The 21,674-nt window shown below is 43.5% G+C and overlaps 1 protein-coding gene across 2 annotated transcripts in view; it reads left to right on the top strand.

The window, feature by feature from the left end:
• Positions 1-21,674, top strand: part of LOC122715368 (misshapen-like kinase 1) — a 194,818-nt gene that overhangs the window by 151,466 nt on the left and 21,678 nt on the right. For both annotated transcript variants that reach the window (XM_043937506.1, XM_043937505.1), the window contains 2 exons: positions 905-2,780; positions 2,892-3,087. In XM_043937506.1, coding sequence (XP_043793441.1) covers positions 1,018-2,780; positions 2,892-3,084 — 1,956 coding nt within the window. In that variant the 5' untranslated portion in view covers positions 905-1,017 and the 3' untranslated portion in view covers positions 3,085-3,087. The remainder of the gene's footprint in view (positions 1-904; positions 2,781-2,891; positions 3,088-21,674) is intronic.

Below are 21,674 nucleotides of genomic sequence, written 5' to 3'. Positions count from 1 at the left end.
GACACGGCGCGGAATTTCCGTGGCGATCGGCATAACCGTGAAGCAATTGGGAATCGGTTTTAACGCGATCCCCGATCGCTCGGTCACGATTCCTCCCCTACCCTCGGCCGCGAGGTTTCGTGAAATTCGAAACAATCGAGGCCACCGCCCAGTTCGTACACAGTTCGTTAGGCGACCCACCTCTCCAGGCCTCTGGTTCTATCGCTCGGCCGATAATATGCCGACGAGGGAGTAACGGTTCGTTACGCCCTTCCTATATTATTCGAATCGAAAATGTTTCTCGAGGACGTTGCATCTCGCTTTTGAGTTTAAACGCGCGTTCGTAGTAGATCTCCTCCTTTGACGATGTTGTAATGAAAAAATGACACATGAGAAATTTATCAACCCTTTGCGTTCGAACATTCATTTGCGAAATTTTCTTTTGGAATGTCGCATTATGAGTAGATTCTTGTAATTGTAGAATAATGTCGAATTTTCTTACCTCGAATTACTAAAGAGGATAATATCTTCGAGATTGGTTCGAGTATGACAATCGTGGAATATTATTTTCGTGGAAGTTTTGATCTTTCGTTATCGACGAGTTGAATAGAGGGAAGGAAAGCACGAAGAGTAGGTGCGAAAAATAAGAATAATAGACGGTGGACGTATAAAAGAAAAATTTTTGCTCTAAAATAAGAAAGATATTTTAGCCGACAAACGGGGCACGAAGCAACGATACAGCGATTTTCGAAAAAATTTTCTTTCCTTAAATATAAAAGACTTTGCCAGAAGTCATTTCGAGTTAGCCAAAGAAAATGGTCTCGAAGGATTAATTTCCTTTGAAGAAAAGAAATCCCATTAACCTGGACTTAAGTTGGAAAAATTAAATAGAAAAAAAGAAGTGCATAAATATTAATGATTGCAGATGGAGCATAGAGGCGCGGCGGCGTCGGATCGGCAGTAGCGTCACCCTAGTCGCCGGGGCCCTGAGCTGAAGGGATCGGACGCGAGAAAGCTGGGCGGCGTTGCAGCGCGGCGATGGCCGCGACCGACGGTCAGATCGTGGTTGCGGCGGCGCGCTGGGCCGAGGAAGCGACCTACCTTCGCGAATTCGTCTCCAAGTATCGTCTACCCGCGGTGATCAAGATCACGAAGGGCCAGTACGGGGGGTTGGGTGTGCCCACCCTGCCCGCGCCCAGCCTCCAGAGCACTGCCCTCCTCGTGTCGGCGGGCCGACGGCGAAAGATCGTCGCCCAGGCGGTGAAGATCAAGGAAGGGAGGAGAGTGGTCGGGGTCGGGCCCAGGCTCGCCATCCCCGACTCGTACGCCGGCTACTTCGAGATACTGAGCGAGGAGGGTAGGGCGGTCCGCGGTATAGAGTCGGTGAACGAGCTCTGCCGCCGATGCCCCGAGGAGGGCGCCCTCGTGCGGGAGACGGTGCGCGGCATAGCGTGCAGGGTGGACGACGAGTCGGGGCTGGTTGTCCCGGAGGGGACCAGGACCTTGGCCGCTGGCGAGACGATCGTGACGGCCGGGGAGGTGAGCCTGCCGGGCCGCGGACGATTTCTCCGTTGCGTGGACTGTCGGGGGGAGAGCGTCCTCCTCGGTATGGAGCAGCGGGGCCGCTTCAGCGCGGTGGCGCGCGAGGACAACATCAGCGGCGTGCACACGGCCCGCGCGTTGCTCAGCAAGCGGCTGCCGCTCACCGTGAGGCTGGTCCACGGCCAGCCGCCTAGGGGGCTCAAGTCGTCGTCACAGTTCGTGCCCGAGCTCAGGCTGTTGTCCACGTTCGAGGAGGAGCACGTGTTCGCGTTGCCGCTGCAGAGGGAGGGGGCTGCGGTGGCGTTGCCCCTGGCAGCCCCGTTGAAGCTGGTCAAAGCGCGGAACGAGGAGGCGCTCAGATCGATGCAGGAGTTCAGCAGGCTGGTGGAGCGGGCGTCGCGCCTCGTCGCCGACGTGGCGGACCGGGCCCACGTGCTGGACGGCCGCCTGGGCGAGAGCAAGCAGGCGAGCAGGCAGTCGAGAGGTGGATCGGGTTTCCTTAGGCGATCCTCGGCCGCCAATTCGGACAACAACAACGGGCCCCTTCCTCATCACAGGGGCAACGCGGCCGCCCACCACCATCACCACCATCACCACTATCACAGCAACGGCCACCAGCAGCAGCAGCAGCAGCAACAGCAGCAGCAGCAGCAGCAGCAGCAGCAGCAGCAGCCGCTCTCCTCCGCCCATCCCGGTTACGCGAGGGACGAGAATCGCGTGCCACCCTCGGCGTGCACCGAGGAGTACGACGAGATCGATCAGATTTACGACTACGTCCGCGGCTTCGCTCCACTGCCGAAGAGCGTGAGGTCCCCTTACGAGAGCCCGCTGCCGCAGCAGGGGTCGTCCAGCCCGCCCCTGACCCCCGTCACGGTCACCATCGCGCCCCTGCTCGACGACAGACCGGAACCACCCCCGATAGAGACGATACCGACCAAGAAGATCCAGGCCGAGAAGAGGACGAGGCGCGCGGTGAAGGAGGCGCCGCAGCCGAGGGCCGAGAAGCCCCCTTTGGCCAAGCTTTACGTGAAGAACAGCGGCACGCAGAGGGGGCGCCCTCTGATGAGGCAGAAGAGCGCGTCCCCTTTGAAGGAGACCCCGCCCGGGTACAAGGGGGGTTCCCCCCTTTTCAACATCAGATACAAGAGCTTGACGAATCTGCAGCAGGCCATGGAGCTGGACGGCACCCTCGACTCGAGCCACTCGGGGGGGAGAACCTCGGGGGACTCCGGTGCTGGTGCTAAGCTGCCCGAAAAGAGGTACGTTTCTTCCCTTCCTCTCCTCTCCTCTCCCCTATCCCTGGAAATAAAAATTCCACGAAGGAATTTTATTTTTAAAATTTTACAAAGCCGTCCCCTTTTCCCTCACAGATCGAGGCGTCTAAGCAGACCGCGCTCCCTGACGAATTTAGTGTGGGAGCTGCGCGGCGGAAGCGGCCTCGGCTGCGCGAGACCGGAAACCCCGCCGCCGGCCACCGCTGCACCTCTGCCGCCCACCAAATGCGGACCACGTCTGGCCGTCACCGTGGTGGCACCCCGACGCGTTAGCACGCTCTACCTCTAACTCGTGAGTAACCATACACGTCTATACCTTCTTTTATTTGAATTTCCTGGAAAGGAAGATGGCGTCGATAGCCGTCGCTTTATTATTATCCCCGTTCGTTAATAACGTTTCCCCGAACGATTCTTATTCCTTCCAACGGGGGGATAATCGTCTCTCGCCTTCGTCCCCTCGTTTTAATAATCCGACACTTCCGTGTTCTCTCTTCGGGTATATTTTATCGAGTCGTCGACGAATCGCAGGCCGTTGCACCAGTTATGGCGCAGTTAGAGGATAGCCACCTAGTCTCGAGCTCGAATCGTTAAACTTACCCAGCCCCGGGTCGAGGCATTAACGAAGCGTTTTAGTGGCCGTTGTAAAAGGTGGTCGAGCCGTTTCTCCTTCTATCGTATTCCTTCTTCGTTTAATCGCCGCCCTCCTCTTCCCTCCGACGTCATAAGCTCGGTCCAGGAAACGCGTGTGCGTGCCATCCAGGAAGCGGCCGTATCTTATTACGAATTATTGTTGTTGTCGTTGTAGCCTCGCCTCGCCTCGCCGGATGAAACGTTAACTTCCATTTTCTATCCCGTTTCAACTAAAGGGAGCGTGACGAATTTGTACGAGCGTGTACGTAGCTCGTTCGTATACGAACGAATGCAAATTTCCCTTCGTCCATCTCTCCTTTCTCCTCCTTCTCTTAATTGCGGGGGACCGTGTCTCAAATGTGTTTTACCATCGGATACGCAAACGTTTGAATCTTCGTTGTTTAACTCGCTTAGATACCTGGCTTTTAATCGTGGGTAAAATCGTAGGTACGATTATTAAGCGACAGCCGTTTTATTTAATAACAGAGCCGACTTGGGGCGTAAGAGATCAATTATATTCACCTTTGGAGAGCTTTGAGAATCCGCGTTCTACGAATCCTTATTATTATTATCAACGTAGAAAGTCTGTCCAAGTAATCGTTAGAAACTTGTCCCGAATGAGTGATCGTTATATCAGAGTATCACGAGAAAAGGAAAAGAGAAACGAAGAGGGAGAGGAAGTTCTCTGTTCATGATCGTTTCCGGTATTCCGAAGATGAACGCGAAACAGCGTGGTCTGGCACGTAGGGGAGAGGGGGAGGGGGGAGGGAGGGGGCGAACCAACACGATTTAACTTAAAATGATTTCACAGGACTAATCGACGTATAAAATTTTTGTATTTTAATATTCTATGTATATTTACGTATAAAGAAAGAAAATTCGTCGAATTATTAAAGTCTTAAAGTGGTATTTTAATAATAAAGTAATTATCAAGGTGCATCCTCGATACGTCAGGGATATGAAATGTCGATGTGTTTTCTTATTTTTCTTATTTTATCGAGAGCAAATACTTTACAATAACATCTTTTTATACTACATCTCTATTTTTCCTTCTCTCTATCAATTTCTTAACGAATAGAAAGTAATTTCGTTATTTAATAACGACAGACTTATCTTGATATCCAAACAAACGTGTTCTCATATTCTCTATCTGTTATTTTTATTTTTCATCTTCTTATTTACATTTCTATTTTCATCCCTATTTTTCTTCTCATTATTAATTTCTTGACGTATAGAAATAATTTTGTTATTTAATAATTGAACCAATATCCAAATAACGTGCTCTCACATTCGCTGTATATTATTCTTATTTTTCATTCTTCTTATGCTACGTCTCTATTTTCATTCCTATTTTCCTTCTCTCTATCAATTTCTTAAGGAATAGAAATAATTTCGTTATTTGATGAAAAATCAAAATCATCTTCGATCCAACTAATTTCATTACCGTATTTAAAACTTTGAAAATAATATTTCTATTCTCATATATTTCGAAAATATAGTTCGATACGCGATCACCGTCTAATTTGAGATAAAAAAATCTAAGCATTGGATATATTATTCCATAAAATATATTTTTATAAAATTACAGAGCTTCTGGAAATCTATTGAAGCGATATTTTAAGAAAAATCATTACTATATTCCATATTTACAAAACTTTAAAAATAATATTTCTATTCCCATATATTTCGAAAATATATCCCATATATTTCGATACGCGATCACCGTCTAATTTGAGATAAAAAATCTAAGCATTCGACAGTATATTATTCCACTTTATAAAATTACAGAGCTTCTGGAAATCTATTTAAGCGATACTTTATTAAGAAAATTTTACAAGTACTATTATTAAGAAAAATAATTTTACAAGAAAATATATTATTAAGAAAATAAATTTTACAAATACTATTATTAAGAAAAATCTTACAAAAATAAATATTGTCGCATCGATCCTTGTGAATGGTGGCTGAGATTGGTCATTCACAAGCGAAAAGGGTTAAATATCTCGTCCACGTTCGAATATCGACGCGGAGAGGGACGAGAAAGGAGGAGGAGATAACGAGAGGGAATCGGGAAAAGGAGGAGAAGCGGCGGACAGATAGTCGAGACAGCCCGGGGATACGTAACGTCATCCTAGCTTGGCACGCCGATATAATGGCTCTGGTTTGCCTGGGAGCCGCTCCGTGAGCGGAATCGAACGAGAGCAGGTTCAACGGCTGAACAAACCGTGGCTTCCGGTCGCCCGCGCCTCCCCTTTCGACCGGCCTGCCTCCACTTTCCACCGTTCATTATGAAAATTATGATTACTCGAGAATTGAACTGGGAGAATTCGAGCGCGTGAAACGAGACAGCTTAACGTTAATGTATTTGGTTGCGTGGAAAAGGAAAGAGACAGGCAGATCAGATATTGATTTGGATCGAGAAGAATCGAATCTTGGTGAAAAAAAGTCTTTTTAAATTTAAGAGAACGACAGATTCAGTTGAAACTATTTATAATATTCTGTTTCGAGATGCCTAGTAAAACTTCTTGAAAAATTACTAAGGAAATTGTAATCGATTATATTGGTAATTGGTACAGTCGGTAACGTAGATATTCCAACGTCTACATTTGCAATTTTTGAAATGAACGAAATGTATATGTTGAAGAGACTTGTTTAAGATAATAAGGGGTGTAATAGTAGAAGAGAAATCTCAAAAATTATGGCGGAAAAATTTGAAAATGATTCATTATATAATTTATTATATAATACGCATTATTAATAGGTTAGAAAAATATTCGAATATATGCGGTTTTATTTAACATTAATATTTCGTTGGACCATCTTTGGTGGTAATAATTTGTCTCAATCGACGTTCCATATCGTGAACCAGTGATTTTGACGGAATTTCATATTTCTATAATTTTTTTTCTTCAAGCAACATTTGTTTAATTTTTTGCCTATTTCAATCCACAAATTTTCGATTGGATTTATATCCAAACTCTGCGTATTTAACATATATTGTGTATATTAGAATCGTTACCCACTGTATATAATAAAATCGAGTCTTGCTGAATTCTTCCTTTCCACTTACATACCCTAAACTCGAACGCGAACAAACGACAGATGTCAATCATTTATTTTGTATTTATTAAATAGAATTATTTATGACTCGAATACATAGCTAATAAAACGTCTCGAAAAATTACGAAGGAAATCGAGAGTACAGATAACAGATAATATACAATAATAATAATTCATAATATTTTTCAAAATTTCCTTTCCATTTAGTTAAACTTGCGCTGGTTCGAGAGATTACCTAATAAGACTTCTTGAAGAATGACGAAGGAGATCGTAATCGACTGTATTAGGGAGACGGTGAGTTGCGATAGAGGACGTGTTGAAAAAAAGCGTAACGTTTTATTCAGAATATCGAGAAAGAATGGAGTATCAATGAGGCATTGTGAAGGAAACGCGACGTGTAATTTTTCTCTGTGTATAACGACCCCTTGGCTCGGTTGGCTGGAACACACCCATGCCTCCTCCAGTGAAGGATGCTCAAGGTCGGTGTTTCCTGTTTAATTAATTAACCGGCAGCGCCGTCCTCCCTTTACGTTTCGTCCAAGGGACACCTGGTAATTTTCAACTGTCGCGGCTTGATTATGCGTGTGCACGCAGCCAGGCCACGAACCGCCTGCGGCTAGCCGCAAGTGACAAGCAGACGGGGCAATTTCGCATAAAACAGTGGAACGACTCTTGAACGCTCCTTAGAACGCTGCTTAAAACCGACGAGTACCGACGAGTCCGATATTTCCACGTGGAACGTGACAAATTCGTGGCAAGAAAAAAAAAAATAAATAAATAAATACGCGTAAACAATAAAACATACAAAACGTACGTTACAAACGTAAATGGAAAAATATACGTCTTGTGTATTTATTTCGATATTATTAAAAAAAAAAAAAAATTATTTACATACACACCGATGCTGAAATTACGTTATTCAAAAGGTTAACAAATTTGCATAGAACTCGTTAAGTAAGATGTACCGAGGCAATCATGCGAGCCGAACTTGTTCTTCTTCCGCGAAACGAGGATCTGGATCATATCTTATGATTGATGAGTGAACAAGTTGAAATTCTGGTAGCTTGTTTTCCCTAGTTTTTGTCAAACACGAGGTTTCCAATTCTCGTGCTCCTCCTTTTTCCCGACATATATCTTCATTACGAAAACTTGCAAACTTGCAGTCACCAAGTTCCAATTATGATCATGGGATCGTGATAACACCGATTAAAGTATTATTAGTATCTGGTCACAGCCGTACCGTGCCGGTTGCCTACTGCACAGGCGCTTCGCCAACGATGGAATTAAAACGCTTAATAACTCGAAGCCTCCGACGATCCTGTATACGAACTCTCTTCTTTTTTTTTCGATGTCCAGAATCGATCCCCCATTAGTATTCCACGAATGTATTAATTTACATTTTTCTTCTTTTAATTTGAATCGATCTCGTTACTGGCCAACTCGATCAGAATGCAAATCTGGACGATCACTCGTATTTCGAATACCATGTTTTTCCCTTTCCCAATGATTTGAGAGCAGATCTCTCTCTCTCTCTCTCTCTTTACAATTTCAAACCGTGGACGATAATGGATCGGAAACACGATATAGAGAAACTATTTTAGACCGATACGTCTCAATGACGGCTGACAACATTCCATTTCCTTTCCCCTTCGATAAGTGAAACTCTCCTCCCTCTCTCTCTCTGTCTCTCTCCCTTCCTCTCTTTCTCTCTCTGCGTATTTCTGAATCGAGAAACAGGATGGTTTTTCGTAATTAACGATAATAAACCAGACGCACGATGTTATATATCCCGAGTTTTTCACCCTCGATTCCGACATTAGCATAATGGAGACGCGAAGTCACGAAAGTCACGCTCGAAGGAAAGCTAAACGGCGGATGAATCGTGAGTTTCTCGCGGCGACTGGGGTGATCTCCACTGAGATTGTGATATCGAATTCGCGTGTCGAGTAATAATAACCGGCTCCTGTTCTTCCCCGGAAAATGTTAACGTAAGAAAAGAGAAGAAAACAGAGAGGGGGGGGAGGAGGATTGAGACAATGACGAAACGAGTGGCGATAAAAAAACGGAAATCGCACCTTTGATTCACACATTTACCTATTAATTTATTATTCCACGTGCTACGTTACACGTGTTCAAAAAATATGCATTCTATCTAATATCATAATTTCCTCCTTTTATATCGTATCCAGATAAATAATGATATTCTTTTATTTGAGGAATCAGATTAAATTAAAACTTCTCGATTTAGCGTGTAATTACGCAATGTCTTCGAGTTATCGGATTGGATTATCGGTTCTCGATTAAAAGAGATATAGAAAAGAAAAAAAAAAATATAGAAATGATTTAACGAAAAATGTTAAAAATTGCATTCGTTTAAGAAGCATTAGAAGGTGATTTAAACTCTTGTAACAGTGAGAACTGGTTATTGGTGAATCGCGTTCATATGTGCGAATCTCTCGTGTTAATAAACGAAGAAAGAAAGAAATAAAGAAGACGTAAACGGGTAATAAAAAAGGAAAGAAAAGAAAAGAAAAGTTGAAAGTTTAGAGAATTTAGAAATCGATTAGCGTCGCTTCGTCGTTTCGCTAATTGAGTCGTCCCCACGATGAGGAAAGAAGAGATTCTCATAAAATCGTTTAAGGGGGAGATAGTCGTGCTCGTTCAGCGGAACATTGATCATTTACAGGTTAATTACTTAATGGAACGATTAGGTACCACCGAATGGCTGGCTCCCTCTACACCGTCCACGTTACGGCTGGTAGGCAGAGAACCGTAAGAAAGTTGTTCTTTTCTTTCTCGACAACATCCATGTGTTTGGCCTCGATCGCAGGAAATCGCCGAGCCACGAAGAAAGATGGAAGAAAGAACGAAGAATCTCCCGATTGATTAACCTATTCGAAGCAACCTAACCGCGTAACCGGTTGCTTTTTACCATTTTTCTTTTTTTTTTTTTTTTTTCAAATTCTACACGAGTAAACGATTCCCAGGAATTAAAAAAGTATTAATTTTTTTTTCAAACTTCACCGATATTAATCCCCTTCGAATATTAATTAATTAATTCAAGATATCATACTTCTCTCATTGAATTAAAAATATATATATATCCTTTTATAATTAAAATCAAAAAAAAAAAAAAAAGAATATAAAGAAAAATTAATCTCGTTAATTTATTAATATCGGTACAATTTTTTATCCCAACAATCTGTTGAAAACAGTTCCCCCATAAGATCGAACGGATTGTTTTCGTTCGTTAACCGTCCACGTGAGTAAGTAAATTCCAAGTTTCACGATGATCGAGCAATTTGTTCAAGATCGAAACGTCGCGTCGCCACGTGTTCCCCGCCCGATAAACGATCCACGGTGGTCGAACATTGGCTTTCGACGGATTGGATCGGCATCGTTTACCATCGGATGGACCATCGGCCACGAGGCCGCTATTAGGGGGAGAGGAGGGGGAATAGATACCGGTCCATGAAATCCATGAAATCCGCGGCGGATGGAACGGAAGCAGGATCGCTCGAAAATATAGATCACGGCCAATAATAATGTCGAGCGTCGAGTCTCTCGAGATCGGCCAATTTCCATCGTAATGCCAGCTCTCGGGAAATCCGGAAGGAGATTACCTCGGGGCACCGGTAATCGCAGCAACGTGTCGTAGAATTTGTCGATATTAATCGGCGACCAACCATGACGCAACCTCGCGAACCTAACCTAACCTAAACGTGCTTCTCGATGCTTCGATGGATCCTCGATCGTTTTTTTTTAATTAAAATACATGGATTTCTTTTTTAGTCTCTTTTTTAGTATCTTATTGAATTGGACGATCGTGTATCTTCATTTTGTTTAATCGATAAAATCTCTTTGTCGGAAATAATTTGTAAATCTAATAATTTAATCGTGGATGCTTCGATGGATCCTCGATGGATATTGTTTTTTTTAATTAAAATACGTAGTTTTCTCGTTTTTTATCATTGAATTGGACGACCGTGCATCTCCATTTTGTTTAATCGATAAAATTTGTTTGTCGCAAATAATTCGTAAACCTAACCTAACTTAATCGTGGATGCTTCTATGGATCGTCGATGAACATCGTTCTTTATTATTTTATTTAAAAATGAATCAAATTTATAAGTTAATGAAGAAAATATATTATAGAAATAAAATTTTCTATTAACTTTTTCAATTTTATATTTATATTTAAATATTGTACTAATTTAATCAATATTATTAACAAAAATTTAAAATAATTAATTAACTCTTTTAAATAATATAAATATATTACACAAATTATTACCAATATTAATATTTCAGTTCAACATATTAATTCATCGTAATGAGTTCGAGGCAAAATATCACGAACAAATAATTCGTAAAATTTATTTATCTTATAAATGTTCTATAAGTTATTAAGTCTCCAAATATACATCTCCAAAGATATTGTACAATGGTTCAAGTGGACTTTTCATTTCCTTTCGCAAACAACCGTGAATTAAATCTATATATCACCACTCGGTAAATATTTTACAAGATAACCTTATCACGTCGGATAAATTTGCACAATTTTCGCACCGATTTAGAAAAATTCAATTTTTCAGGACCGTTTAACGATTCAAGCCTGAACATTATTCGATTATTTCCAAGCTATAAAATTATTCCCGCGCCGCAAAAAAAAAAAAAAAAAAAAAAAAAAGAAAAGAAAAAAGGGAAAGGAATCTATTTGCCCGAGCTAATATATCCGCAGACAATCATCAAAAATTCATAACGCACGGCCGATCATTATCCATTCTCCGCCTCTAAGCACACCACTCCAGAAACCTGGCCGATCATTATCCATTCTTCTATCACCTCCTCGCCAAGCCCAGACAATTTCCATACTAAGGAAGAGAAGGGGCATCGTCTTGCCGATACAAATACTCATTCCAAGCGGAAAGAGGGACACGCGGGTCGGGAATGATCGACAGGCCATGTCGGACCCTGACATCCGCGCAGCTGTGTTTTCACTCTTGCGCGCCCGAATTCATGCATATTTATCGCATTACCGGCTGCATCGCATGCAAATTACGGGACGAGTCCTCGTGGCTCGTTACCCCGGTGGGCGCACGCGCACGCGCATGCGCACACACACGCATGCGCAGTATCCGCCATTGTCTGCCCACATCGCCACAGGCATTCAAGTGGATGCCATCGCGCGGCATAGTTCACCACCGTGGCTCCCTCTCGACCGCTTTTTTCACCCATTTAACCGAAGCCACCGATTCTATCCGGGGAAAGGAGATAAAGGGCGATGCCACCTACGAATCTTGCTGCGATTTCCCGCGTCTGCGAAGGTGGGCGTGTCTCGAGACGACAGCTCGAGAGGATGGCATCGGGATGATTCGAAATGATTGTTATGCTGGGATTTTATGCTCGACAACTTGCTACTGTTTCGACGTTTCTTTCTTTTTTTATCTTTCGTGTTGATATCTTTCCAAAGCGAGCGAATTTTGTAATTTGGAAATTATTTTTTGAAAATTGGATTCTTCTTTGGAATTGGAATTTTTCATTAATCGTTAAATAGAATGGAATAGAGATAAAAATCTCCATCAATCCTCTATCAATTTAGGATTCATTAATGATATTCATTAATGAAAAGTATACAAAAGTATACGATTTTAGCGATTAAGTTTTTGAATGGAAAAAAATGCAATCTATATTCTCAACTTATAAGAAAAATTATAATTCCTATATTTATAGTAAAAAAAATGTATCGAAATGTATTTAAAGTAAAATAAAATAATTAGAAAATTTTTGAGAAACGAAGGCGACTTTCGTTATTTCTAATCGATCAAATAAATCTCCACTGCTACTATTTTTTATGTTTACAAGGTAGGAAAGACAAAGGAGTAAGTATGATTGCGCGAATCCCAGAGAGATGGCAATCAAACGCGAATCGAGGGCCGATAATAGTGACAGCATATCGGCCTTCAACGCCCACGCGGTCTTCACTTTCCTCCTCCAACGATCGCGCGTACGAGATACTTGAAGAGGACACGCCTCACCTTGTGCCTCGCAATTTATAATCGGTTGAGGACGGTCGTTTACTGGACGTTGTGCAAAAAGTCGAGAGGAAGATGAGCAAGTAGAGGCGCCCGAAGTATGAAGTCGGACTCGACGAAAAAAAAGGAAAAAATATCCGATCCTTCGATGCTTAGAAATAAAACTGGTTAGCCTGTGTGAGATGGGTACGGCAAGATAGCCGCTACCTATATTATTTAATTAATAATTACTTCATCGTTGATAAGCGAACGGTTGATGAACGCGTAACGGTACGCTTCGCGAAGTATATTGGATCGTTCCAATATCTTTAATCTTTGTTTTTATCCCTTGCGGTTCGTTAACACGGCGGCAATAATATTTCGCCAACCATCCGAGGAACAGAGAGACGACTTATCCGTATTTATTTCTCGATAATACCGGTGTTTATCAGAGGGAGAAACATTCCAACCGGATGCCATCTTATATCCGGCCTTAATCGGCCCAATTTTTCCCGAGATAAGATAAATCGCTACCGTGCGAAGGCTCGCGTTAAACCGGGTAATTCATTTGCATAGATCTTTGGCATCCGTTCGGTGAAATCGTCGTACCCGTTCCCTTGTTGTTATTGTTGCCTGTTACCGACTGTGTCGGGAGTCACGCGGCCGCGACACGCGCGGAAAATAAGAGAAGTAAGACGAGTAGAAATGTCGATGCATGGCCCGACTGTGTCGGCGACAGTGGCGCAATCGACGCTTGGGGTGGGAGAGGCCGATAGTGGGACGACGCGAGGAATAACTTTCTATCGTATTGTTACCTTGTTTGCTCGCGCTTCGCCGAGACACGCGCATGCGTATTCGGATATTATTAATCCACAGTCTAATCCACGCTCGCCGTACTGACTCTCTCTAAGATCGCTAAGCGGTTTAATATTAAGGATAAGCGTTATTTTCGCGCATTTTCAATATTCTTTTCTCGAAAGAGAAAAGAATCGAACGGAAACCGCGTATAGTCCGTTCGCTATCGATGTAAAATTTTCTGATTTGACGATTCGGCCGTGGAGATATCGTAAAGAATCTGGCGATGAATTTCCGCGAGGAGAGAATACGTGACGTGTCGTACACCGGACTGCGAGGTCACGTCGCGTAGGAATACATAGAATACATAGAAGTTAAGAAAGATTCGTTCGTTTAAAATTTCCTCGCTTCTCGTTGGCAACAAAGTTTGCAGTCGCATCATTAATACGCGTATATATCCTTACCGCACGCTTTTCTCACTCGGCAAAAAACACGTAGCATTCAATAGATATCATTCAATGATACCTATTATCGGTTGTCGAGCCTCCGGCCGCGAACACGAGCACGCCTATGGATCATTTGGAGCAGCGACGCGTGTCACGCCAATGCGCGTAGTATGTGTAACATGCAACCGCAGCGGGAAATAAGACGATGGACTGGACGGTTCACGGCGAAATTGTCCGGCATCCTTCCTTACGCCGCGTACGTAATTGGCCTCCGCGGGGATCATCGCGGTTAATCGAAGCGCGTCCCTTTTTCTCCTTCTTTCCCGCCGCCCCTCCCTCCCCGCTTCTTTCGCGGAAAGAACCGACCAGCTTGTACGCGGAAACGCGAATCGATTGCGGCTAGAGAATCGTGCGATAAAACTGGCCAATTCCAGCTCGATGGAGGAGGATCTAGTCGCCCGGTCATCCTCCGACTTCACTCACGGGTTGTCAAGAACCGTGTGCATCCTCCTCGCCTACTTCCTACGTAACTATCCTCCGAACCATCGTTTCCAATCTTCCACTTTTATCCCATCTTTTATCCCGCTTATCCCATTGTTTCTACAAATGATTACTATACGAGCGGAATATATCTCGATCCTAAATCATCTACATCTCTTTCTCAAATCGATATTAATCTCGCTCTCGAGAGATTATTGTTTCCTTGGACGCGTTCCCTTGGAAACGATACGAGGACAATTCTTCCCCTTCCGATAAGAAAAATAATTCTCCAAGAAAGGAAGGGGAGAACGAATGAACAATCAAAGATATGCCATATCCCGAGATCGTCTCGATCTCTAAGCGCGAATTTCTGACCCATTCGATCTCCAATCTCCTCCAATCCTGAGAACAACCAGCCGAATTCCATCCTGAGAGAATCTTTCCATTATATCCCTCGCGCACGGGTATATAATCCCCCCTCCCTCCCTCCCAAGACCCCCCGAGCCAAGATTCAAAAGCACAATACACATTATCGCGATGTTTCCCATGCCTATCCATCGTATACCCCCATTCCCTCCTTCCTCGGAGGAAGGAAGATTCGTAGCTCCCCCGTCGTGTACGTGCATATTTGTGCGTGGGCGGAGACCAGTAGCCGGCTCGGCCGCACGGCCAGTTGATCGGCCTGTTGGACCGTGACGTGCCAACCACTACCACTTTATTATTACTACTATGCACTGGCGCGCATTACCCTTCCCCCCCCCCCCTCTCCGCTCCCCTCCAGAGGAGAGCGCTGTTGCATCCGCGCTTCCACACCCCCCTCGACCCGGGCCCAAGCTTTTTATTACGCTTCACGGCCTCCTCCCCCCCCCTTCCCCCTCCCCCACCGCGTATCGAGCGTACACGCATTCGTCTCGAAGGAAAACCGATGATGCGAAGAACAATGCGGACGCCGTCTCCTCTCTCTCTCTCTCTCTCTCTCTCTCTCTCTCTCTCTCTCTCTCTCTCTCTCTCTCTCTCTCTCTCTCTTCGCCTCTTCGAGCCGAGGGATGCTTCTGTTCCGTGAATACTGGCGAATGAATAATTTCATCCAGTTATTACGGAGAGGAGAATGGGGCCTGCGTGTTTGAGGGGAATAAGGAAGATTGTTCGATGGGATGGATGGATGGATGGTGTTGGACAGATTACGTATATTTCGTAAGGAAGGGATTGGAGGGGAGGGTGTTTATCTTAGTATTTTCGTTCCTTCGACAATGTAATTGTTTGCAATATTTGAAGGAAAAGTGGTGAAAAGAATTCGGAATGAGATGGAGCGCGGAGCACGTGGCATGAGAGTGCGTATCGCCCATAGCGCGTGACTAATAGCGGGGGGCGGTAGTGGTGGTAGTAGTGGTAGTAGAAGTAGCAGCAGTCTTGCGGAGTCAATAGCTTCTCGATCCAAGTATAAAACCTTTCAGCCACTCTGTTACGCTCGATGTAAGGGAATGCTTTCTCCTCGAATCTCGAAATCATTGATTATTTAAATAAACGTTTCATTAGACGCTTAACCGAACCCATCGTCCCCTTTCAACGAAAGGTGTGCAAAATCGCAAGGTATACGAATTAAAGATTCTTTAAAAAGAGAAAAAAACGAGGCTGAAACTTTATAGACTCCCTATAGACTTTAATTAATAAAAATTAGGGAAAATTAGGAGAAAGGTAAAAGTTTTTTTTCCACTTGTGAGCCACTTATCACGCAGGAGGTGGTGGACAAAAGGCGGCGAATAATAAATTTACAGGCGACGCAGTGTGTATTCACTGTCGGGAGGATTGAATTTATAATCCCCCTCGGAAACTGAAATTTCCGCGAGTTCCGTTACGAATCTAGCCGTTGCAAGGCAGAAAGGCAGGCAGGCAGGCCGCCTAACCGGACCTGCAACATTCGCGGCCGAAGACCGCGCGTTGGCCATCGCGTAACACACATGATGCTCGTATATCTCTCTTCGTTACGTAACACTCGTCGGCTAGATTACACGAGGTTTCGCGAGGGCTACGCAGTTTCTTCGTTTCTAATCGCGCCACGATCGCCTCCACGCCCGGTGGAAAAATCGAACCGGCTTCGCGAGGGGGATAATATACCCATCGACCGGGGTACGCAGTTTTCAATGGTGCCAGGCCTCCTGTAGGCCTCCTATCGTGGGATACACCGGTCTTCAACAGAAGATGAAGATTCGTAATATTCCCACCGCATGCTCGGAGAGATGAAATTCTTCGAAGATATTCGAGTGGGCAGGTTTCCAACGATTGGTCGAATTCTATACGACGTTAGTCAATTTTAGAAAAATCGGTCGATGCGAGCTCCATATGCAAATCAATATTCAAAATCAAAAATACAACGATTTTAAGAATGTACGCATTGTTTTTTACTCTTTATCTTATGCCACAACGAAGAATATTTTTAGCGATTGCAAGAAAATTGGAAGGACGGATGGAGAAGAGAGATGAAATTTTTGGCTTCGAACAATTGGCCGAATTTTATACGATGTTATCGTTAGAAAAATCGGTCGATGCGAGCTCCATATGTGCAAATCAAAAATACAACGATTTCAAAAATCTATACTTTTTTTTCTTTTTATCTCATGTCAACGAGGGATGTTTTCAGTGATTGCAAGAAAATTCGAAGGACGGATGGAAAAGATATAAAATATAAAATTCTTGATTTCGAACAATTGGCCGAATTTTATATAATTAGATATATAATATATAATATAATATATTATATAATTATATATTATATATTATATATTATATAATTATATAATTAGATGTTATATAATTTTAGAAAAATTAGTCGATACAATGCGAAGCTGCAATTTTAAAAATCTATTCTTCTCTTCATCCTATGCCACGACGAATAAGGGATATTTTCAGTGATTGTGAAAAAATTGGAAGGACGGATAGAGAAAAAATATAAAATTCTTGATTTTGAACGATTGGCCGAATTCCATACGATGTTAAAAAAATCAATGCGAGTTCCATATAATCAAAAATACAACGATTTTAAAAATCTACACTTATCGTTTCTTCTATCTCATGTCAACGATGTTTTCAGTGATTGCAAGAAAATTCGAAAAAAGAATGGAGAAGAAATATAAAATTTTTGACTTTGAACGATTGGCCGAATTCCATACGATGTTAAAAAAATCGGTGCGAGCTCCATATAATCAAAAATACAACGATTTTAAAAATCTATACTTATCGTTTCTTCTCTTCATCCTCGCTACGACGAGGGACTACGAAAAAATTGGAAGGACGGATGGAAAAGAGAGATGAAATTCTTGGCTTCGAACGATTGGCCGAATTCTATACGATGTTAAAAAAATCGGTGCTAATTCCATATAATCAAAAATACAACGATTTTAAAAATCTACATCGTTTTATCGTTTATCGTTTCTTCTCTTCATCCTATGCCACGACGAGGGATATTTTCAGCGAGAAAATTGGAAGAAACGGGCGGAGAAGAATTCGCATTTCCATCGATAGTTCCGCTAACGATCCCCCCCTTGAACTGGCTCGATCTCGCGTACACCGCGCAAGCATCGTCGAGGACGATCGTAACGCGGTTGCGGCGAGGGCGAGCACTCGAAGCTTTACGATCCGATCTCTCTTTCCTCGAGTCGGTCGGCCGCGTATTTCGATAGAGGAGAGGTGATCCGCTTTTTCATCCTGTTGTATATATACTCGCTCGGTATAAAATCCACGCGGCCGAGGCCGAAAGCACCTGCATAACCGAGCAGCTCCGCGGAATCGGCCGAGAGCCCGGTGTTTTACGACTAACCGTGAAATCGGGCTGGCCGGTGTTTGCACGCCGCCTCGCGACCCCCGCCCCACCGCATATTGTTTCTTCCTTCCCCCTCCGCCCCCTGTTTCCCCTCTTTCCTCGTTCGGGGGCGCAACGGGGGCTTTTCTTTGAAAAAAGAGAAAGAAGGAAAAAGAAAAGGCAGAAAACGAAGGAGAGGAGAAAAGGAGGAAAGGAGAGAGCCTCGTTCCGTGGAACGAGGCGGCGATTTCGTTCGAGGGATTCGTGCTAGACGAGAAATAGAAAATCCTCTCCTCTTCGATCCCTTTCGGAGGATACGATCGTGCGTTGAGGAATCGTGTTTGAAACGCGTGTCCCTTTGGGCGAGATATTCGATAATCCCAACGCGTTGTTTATGCAACGTAAGATATTTCCATCCATCCGTGCGTGCACGTTCGTTTGGGAAAGAAGAAGAAAAAGAAGAAATTAAGTATGGTGCGAGGATCGACTGAATATTAAATCACTCGATCCTAAAAATATTTCAATAGATAGATAGATAGATATCTAGCGGGTGTGTCAGGTTCGAAGGAATCGGTGGACGACTTTAGGGAAACTTTATTTTTCACGAAACTTTATTTTGCGCGCGCGCCTATTCGATTGGATTGGAATAGGAGGCCGTTGGATGGTTTTTCGAACGCGAAAGTAGGAGCGGAGGTGCTCGCGGTTGCGAGCGGCGTTCGGTGTTCTTGTGAAATGCGCGAGTGCGGTTCCGAGAAGTGTGCAGGCCGGTGGGTGGTCTCCATTCAGAGATGTTTATGGCTGTGTCGTGGCAAAGTGGCTGTACGCCGTACTCTCCTCTCCTCTCGCAGGGTCGAAGACCTAGGTTCGTCAGCTTCGCCCGCCGGCCTCTCTATCGACCAAACTGACCGGCCTCGAGACCCCTCTTCCACTTCTAGACTCTAGATATATTAGGCGGTATACGAAGCTGGATCCCTTTCTTCCAATCGTTTCAACGATTTTTCCTTATTGATTCGAATGGACGGGGATATCCAAGGATACCCGTGGATCGTATATTTCGAAGCGGGATATAATGGAAGATATACGAAGAGGACGAAAGTTAGGGTTAGAATTTCACGCGCGCGTAACGTAACGGTGGATCCTGAATAGATTGAATAAGATTCCGCGGGACGAAACTCGAGGCTCTATAGATTTCCATGATCTAAGAAGAAATACGGTGAATGCGCTTTGAAACGAAACTTAGAATAATCGATGCGGGTAAATACACCATCAGTCAGCTTCCATGCGTGGATGAGCAATATAAGAGGACTCGGTAGATAATTGTATATAAGAGGAATCGCCTTGGCGAAGGGTATGTAGACCCCGGATCTACGGGGTCGCCCATCACGGATTCTCAATTCTTTCTCCATTTTTATCGTTCAAAAAATTGAAATTCGAATCGGGGAAAAAGTATCAGGCTGTAATCAAGATCAAACTCTCTTCTATTGGACTGCAGTTTCAAGCAGCGATGATCAAAAAAAACGTGATCGAAAGGTCGGAAATGGCGATCACCGTTTATCGAGCCACGTGTCCACCCGGCCTCAAAGTGAATTCCCGCGTTAAGTGAAAGCGCGTGCGCTCTAGGAGCCGTTCTCTGGAGATCGTTTCATGCCCTAGAGCGTGAACGCACCAGCTTCTGTGCTACAGCAACGGCCAACCTGGCTTTGAACGCTTGAGAGGATAAAAGATGGTAGCTTATTTGTTACCTCGTTGCCTTCCCACCTTTTGTTGCTCGACTTCTTTGTCCGCGTGGATATTCCTTGACTTGTCCAACGTTGTTGTATACGAATTTTGTTTTGGTCGAACAACGATGTATTCGATCGATTATCGTCAACACGAGCGACATGGCCCGCCGAGAGATTGATCTCTCGATCGAACATGTTTTTCTCTCTCTCTCTCTCTCTCTCTTTCGTGTCGAGATCTCTCTATTTTCAGAGAACAAGATTCGATCTCTCTCGATGTCTCGATGATTCCTATCCCGTCGTCGCTCGTAACGTATTCCATTTATTCAAAATGAAATGCACGAATATTTCATTACGATTTCAAATAGCTGATCATACGTAAACTCTCATATTTCCAGTATCTCATTCTCGGTTACCTCTCCGGATAGAATTTAATTAAAACCAGCTCGGATACGCGTAGATAATCGGTTTTCAATTAAGATCAAAGGGAGAATAAGCGTAAGTTGGATAAACCCTTTCGAAACTAAAACCAACATAAGAGTTATTCGAATTGATCTCTCTCTTAATCCTTTCGAATCATCCCGCGCTCGATTTCAAACGGTTCAAATTTTCATATCGTAATTATCACGTTAAATTTGAAAATCGGCTGAACCCAACCTACTTTCGTGATCTACAATCGTTTCCTTTATAATATCTTTTTCTCTATCTCTCCTACCCTCCCCCCAAGATCCTCTCGCCTCTTTAATCGTCCCTCTCCCCTTCGAAAAGTTTCACCACTTTCGAGTCTTTAATTAAGAATTATCACCCTATTCCAGCTATCGTTAACAAGTAGGACTAATTAGGACGAGTAGAAGTAATCGAGAAGAAGATAGAGAGTTGAGATTGCGTGTATATATATATATATATATATATATATACATATGCAGGATAAACGGGAGAATTTGTTCGAGTGATAAGAGAAAGAGGGTAGGGATGTTTCAAAGGTGTTTAAATTTCTCGAAATGGGTGTTTAGCGATGTTTTAAAACCGCATTCCGGAGGCAGTTTCAGGAACCGAGCCGTATCGTATAGATCCTTTTATTCAATTAACTCTTATCGGGCCAGCTTCTATTTCCTTCTTCTACCCGTCGCAACCAGTTTTTTCCCCCATCGGCCAATCGCACACGCCCTTAATTTCCTGCCTCTCCTCCTCCTCCTCCTCCGTGGAAACGGTCCTCCCCCGCCTCTCGTCCAGAGAGACGAGAATTTTTCCCACGTTTTCACCACCTCGTCCAATTAATTTAAATGTTTCCTCTCCTGTTTGCAACCCCGATACACCGTCGTTGTTTCCATCGCATCGTTTCCTTATGGGAAATCGGCCGGTTTTTCTACGAGCGGCCCCGATCGAAGAAGAAGAAGCATGAAATAATGGTTTTAAAGTGTTTAGAAAGAGAATAGTGGTAGCGGATGATTATAGGCTAATAGCGTTATAACGCTGATACCGGGGATGCGTAATGGTATGGAATGGAACGAGCCATTGAATTAGCGTAAATACAGTAGTGTTATCGTAATATAGATAAATGTGTAAGTTAGAGCAATGCAGGTGTGTGGATTTGGTACGTGTGGCCGTGTTAAAAGCTCCGAGCTTTCACGAACGTTTTATCTGTAAATTTTTCGTTTTCGATGTTTCGAGTTATTGCAATTATTGCAATTTGCATTTCGCAAAATTTTTTCAATTTTCAATTGAATTCACACGCACGCACATACATGCATAAGTGCATACATGCATGCACTTAAATTCTACGATCGTTAAAACTCAAGCTTTCTCCATTTATCTATATATCTGTCTATATGTATTATATTTGCATTTTGCAAAATTTTTTCAATTTTCAATTGATTTCACACATACACACATGCATTTAAATTCTACGATCGTTAAAACTCAAGCTTTCTCTATTTATC

This window comes from Apis laboriosa, unplaced genomic scaffold (genome assembly GCF_014066325.1).
Source record: "Apis laboriosa isolate Shangri-la unplaced genomic scaffold, ASM1406632v1 scaffold34_cov151, whole genome shotgun sequence".
NCBI lineage: Eukaryota > Metazoa > Arthropoda > Insecta > Hymenoptera > Apidae > Apis > Apis laboriosa.
Note: the sequence above shows the minus strand (reverse complement) of the source record. Positions and strands in the feature narration are given on the sequence as shown.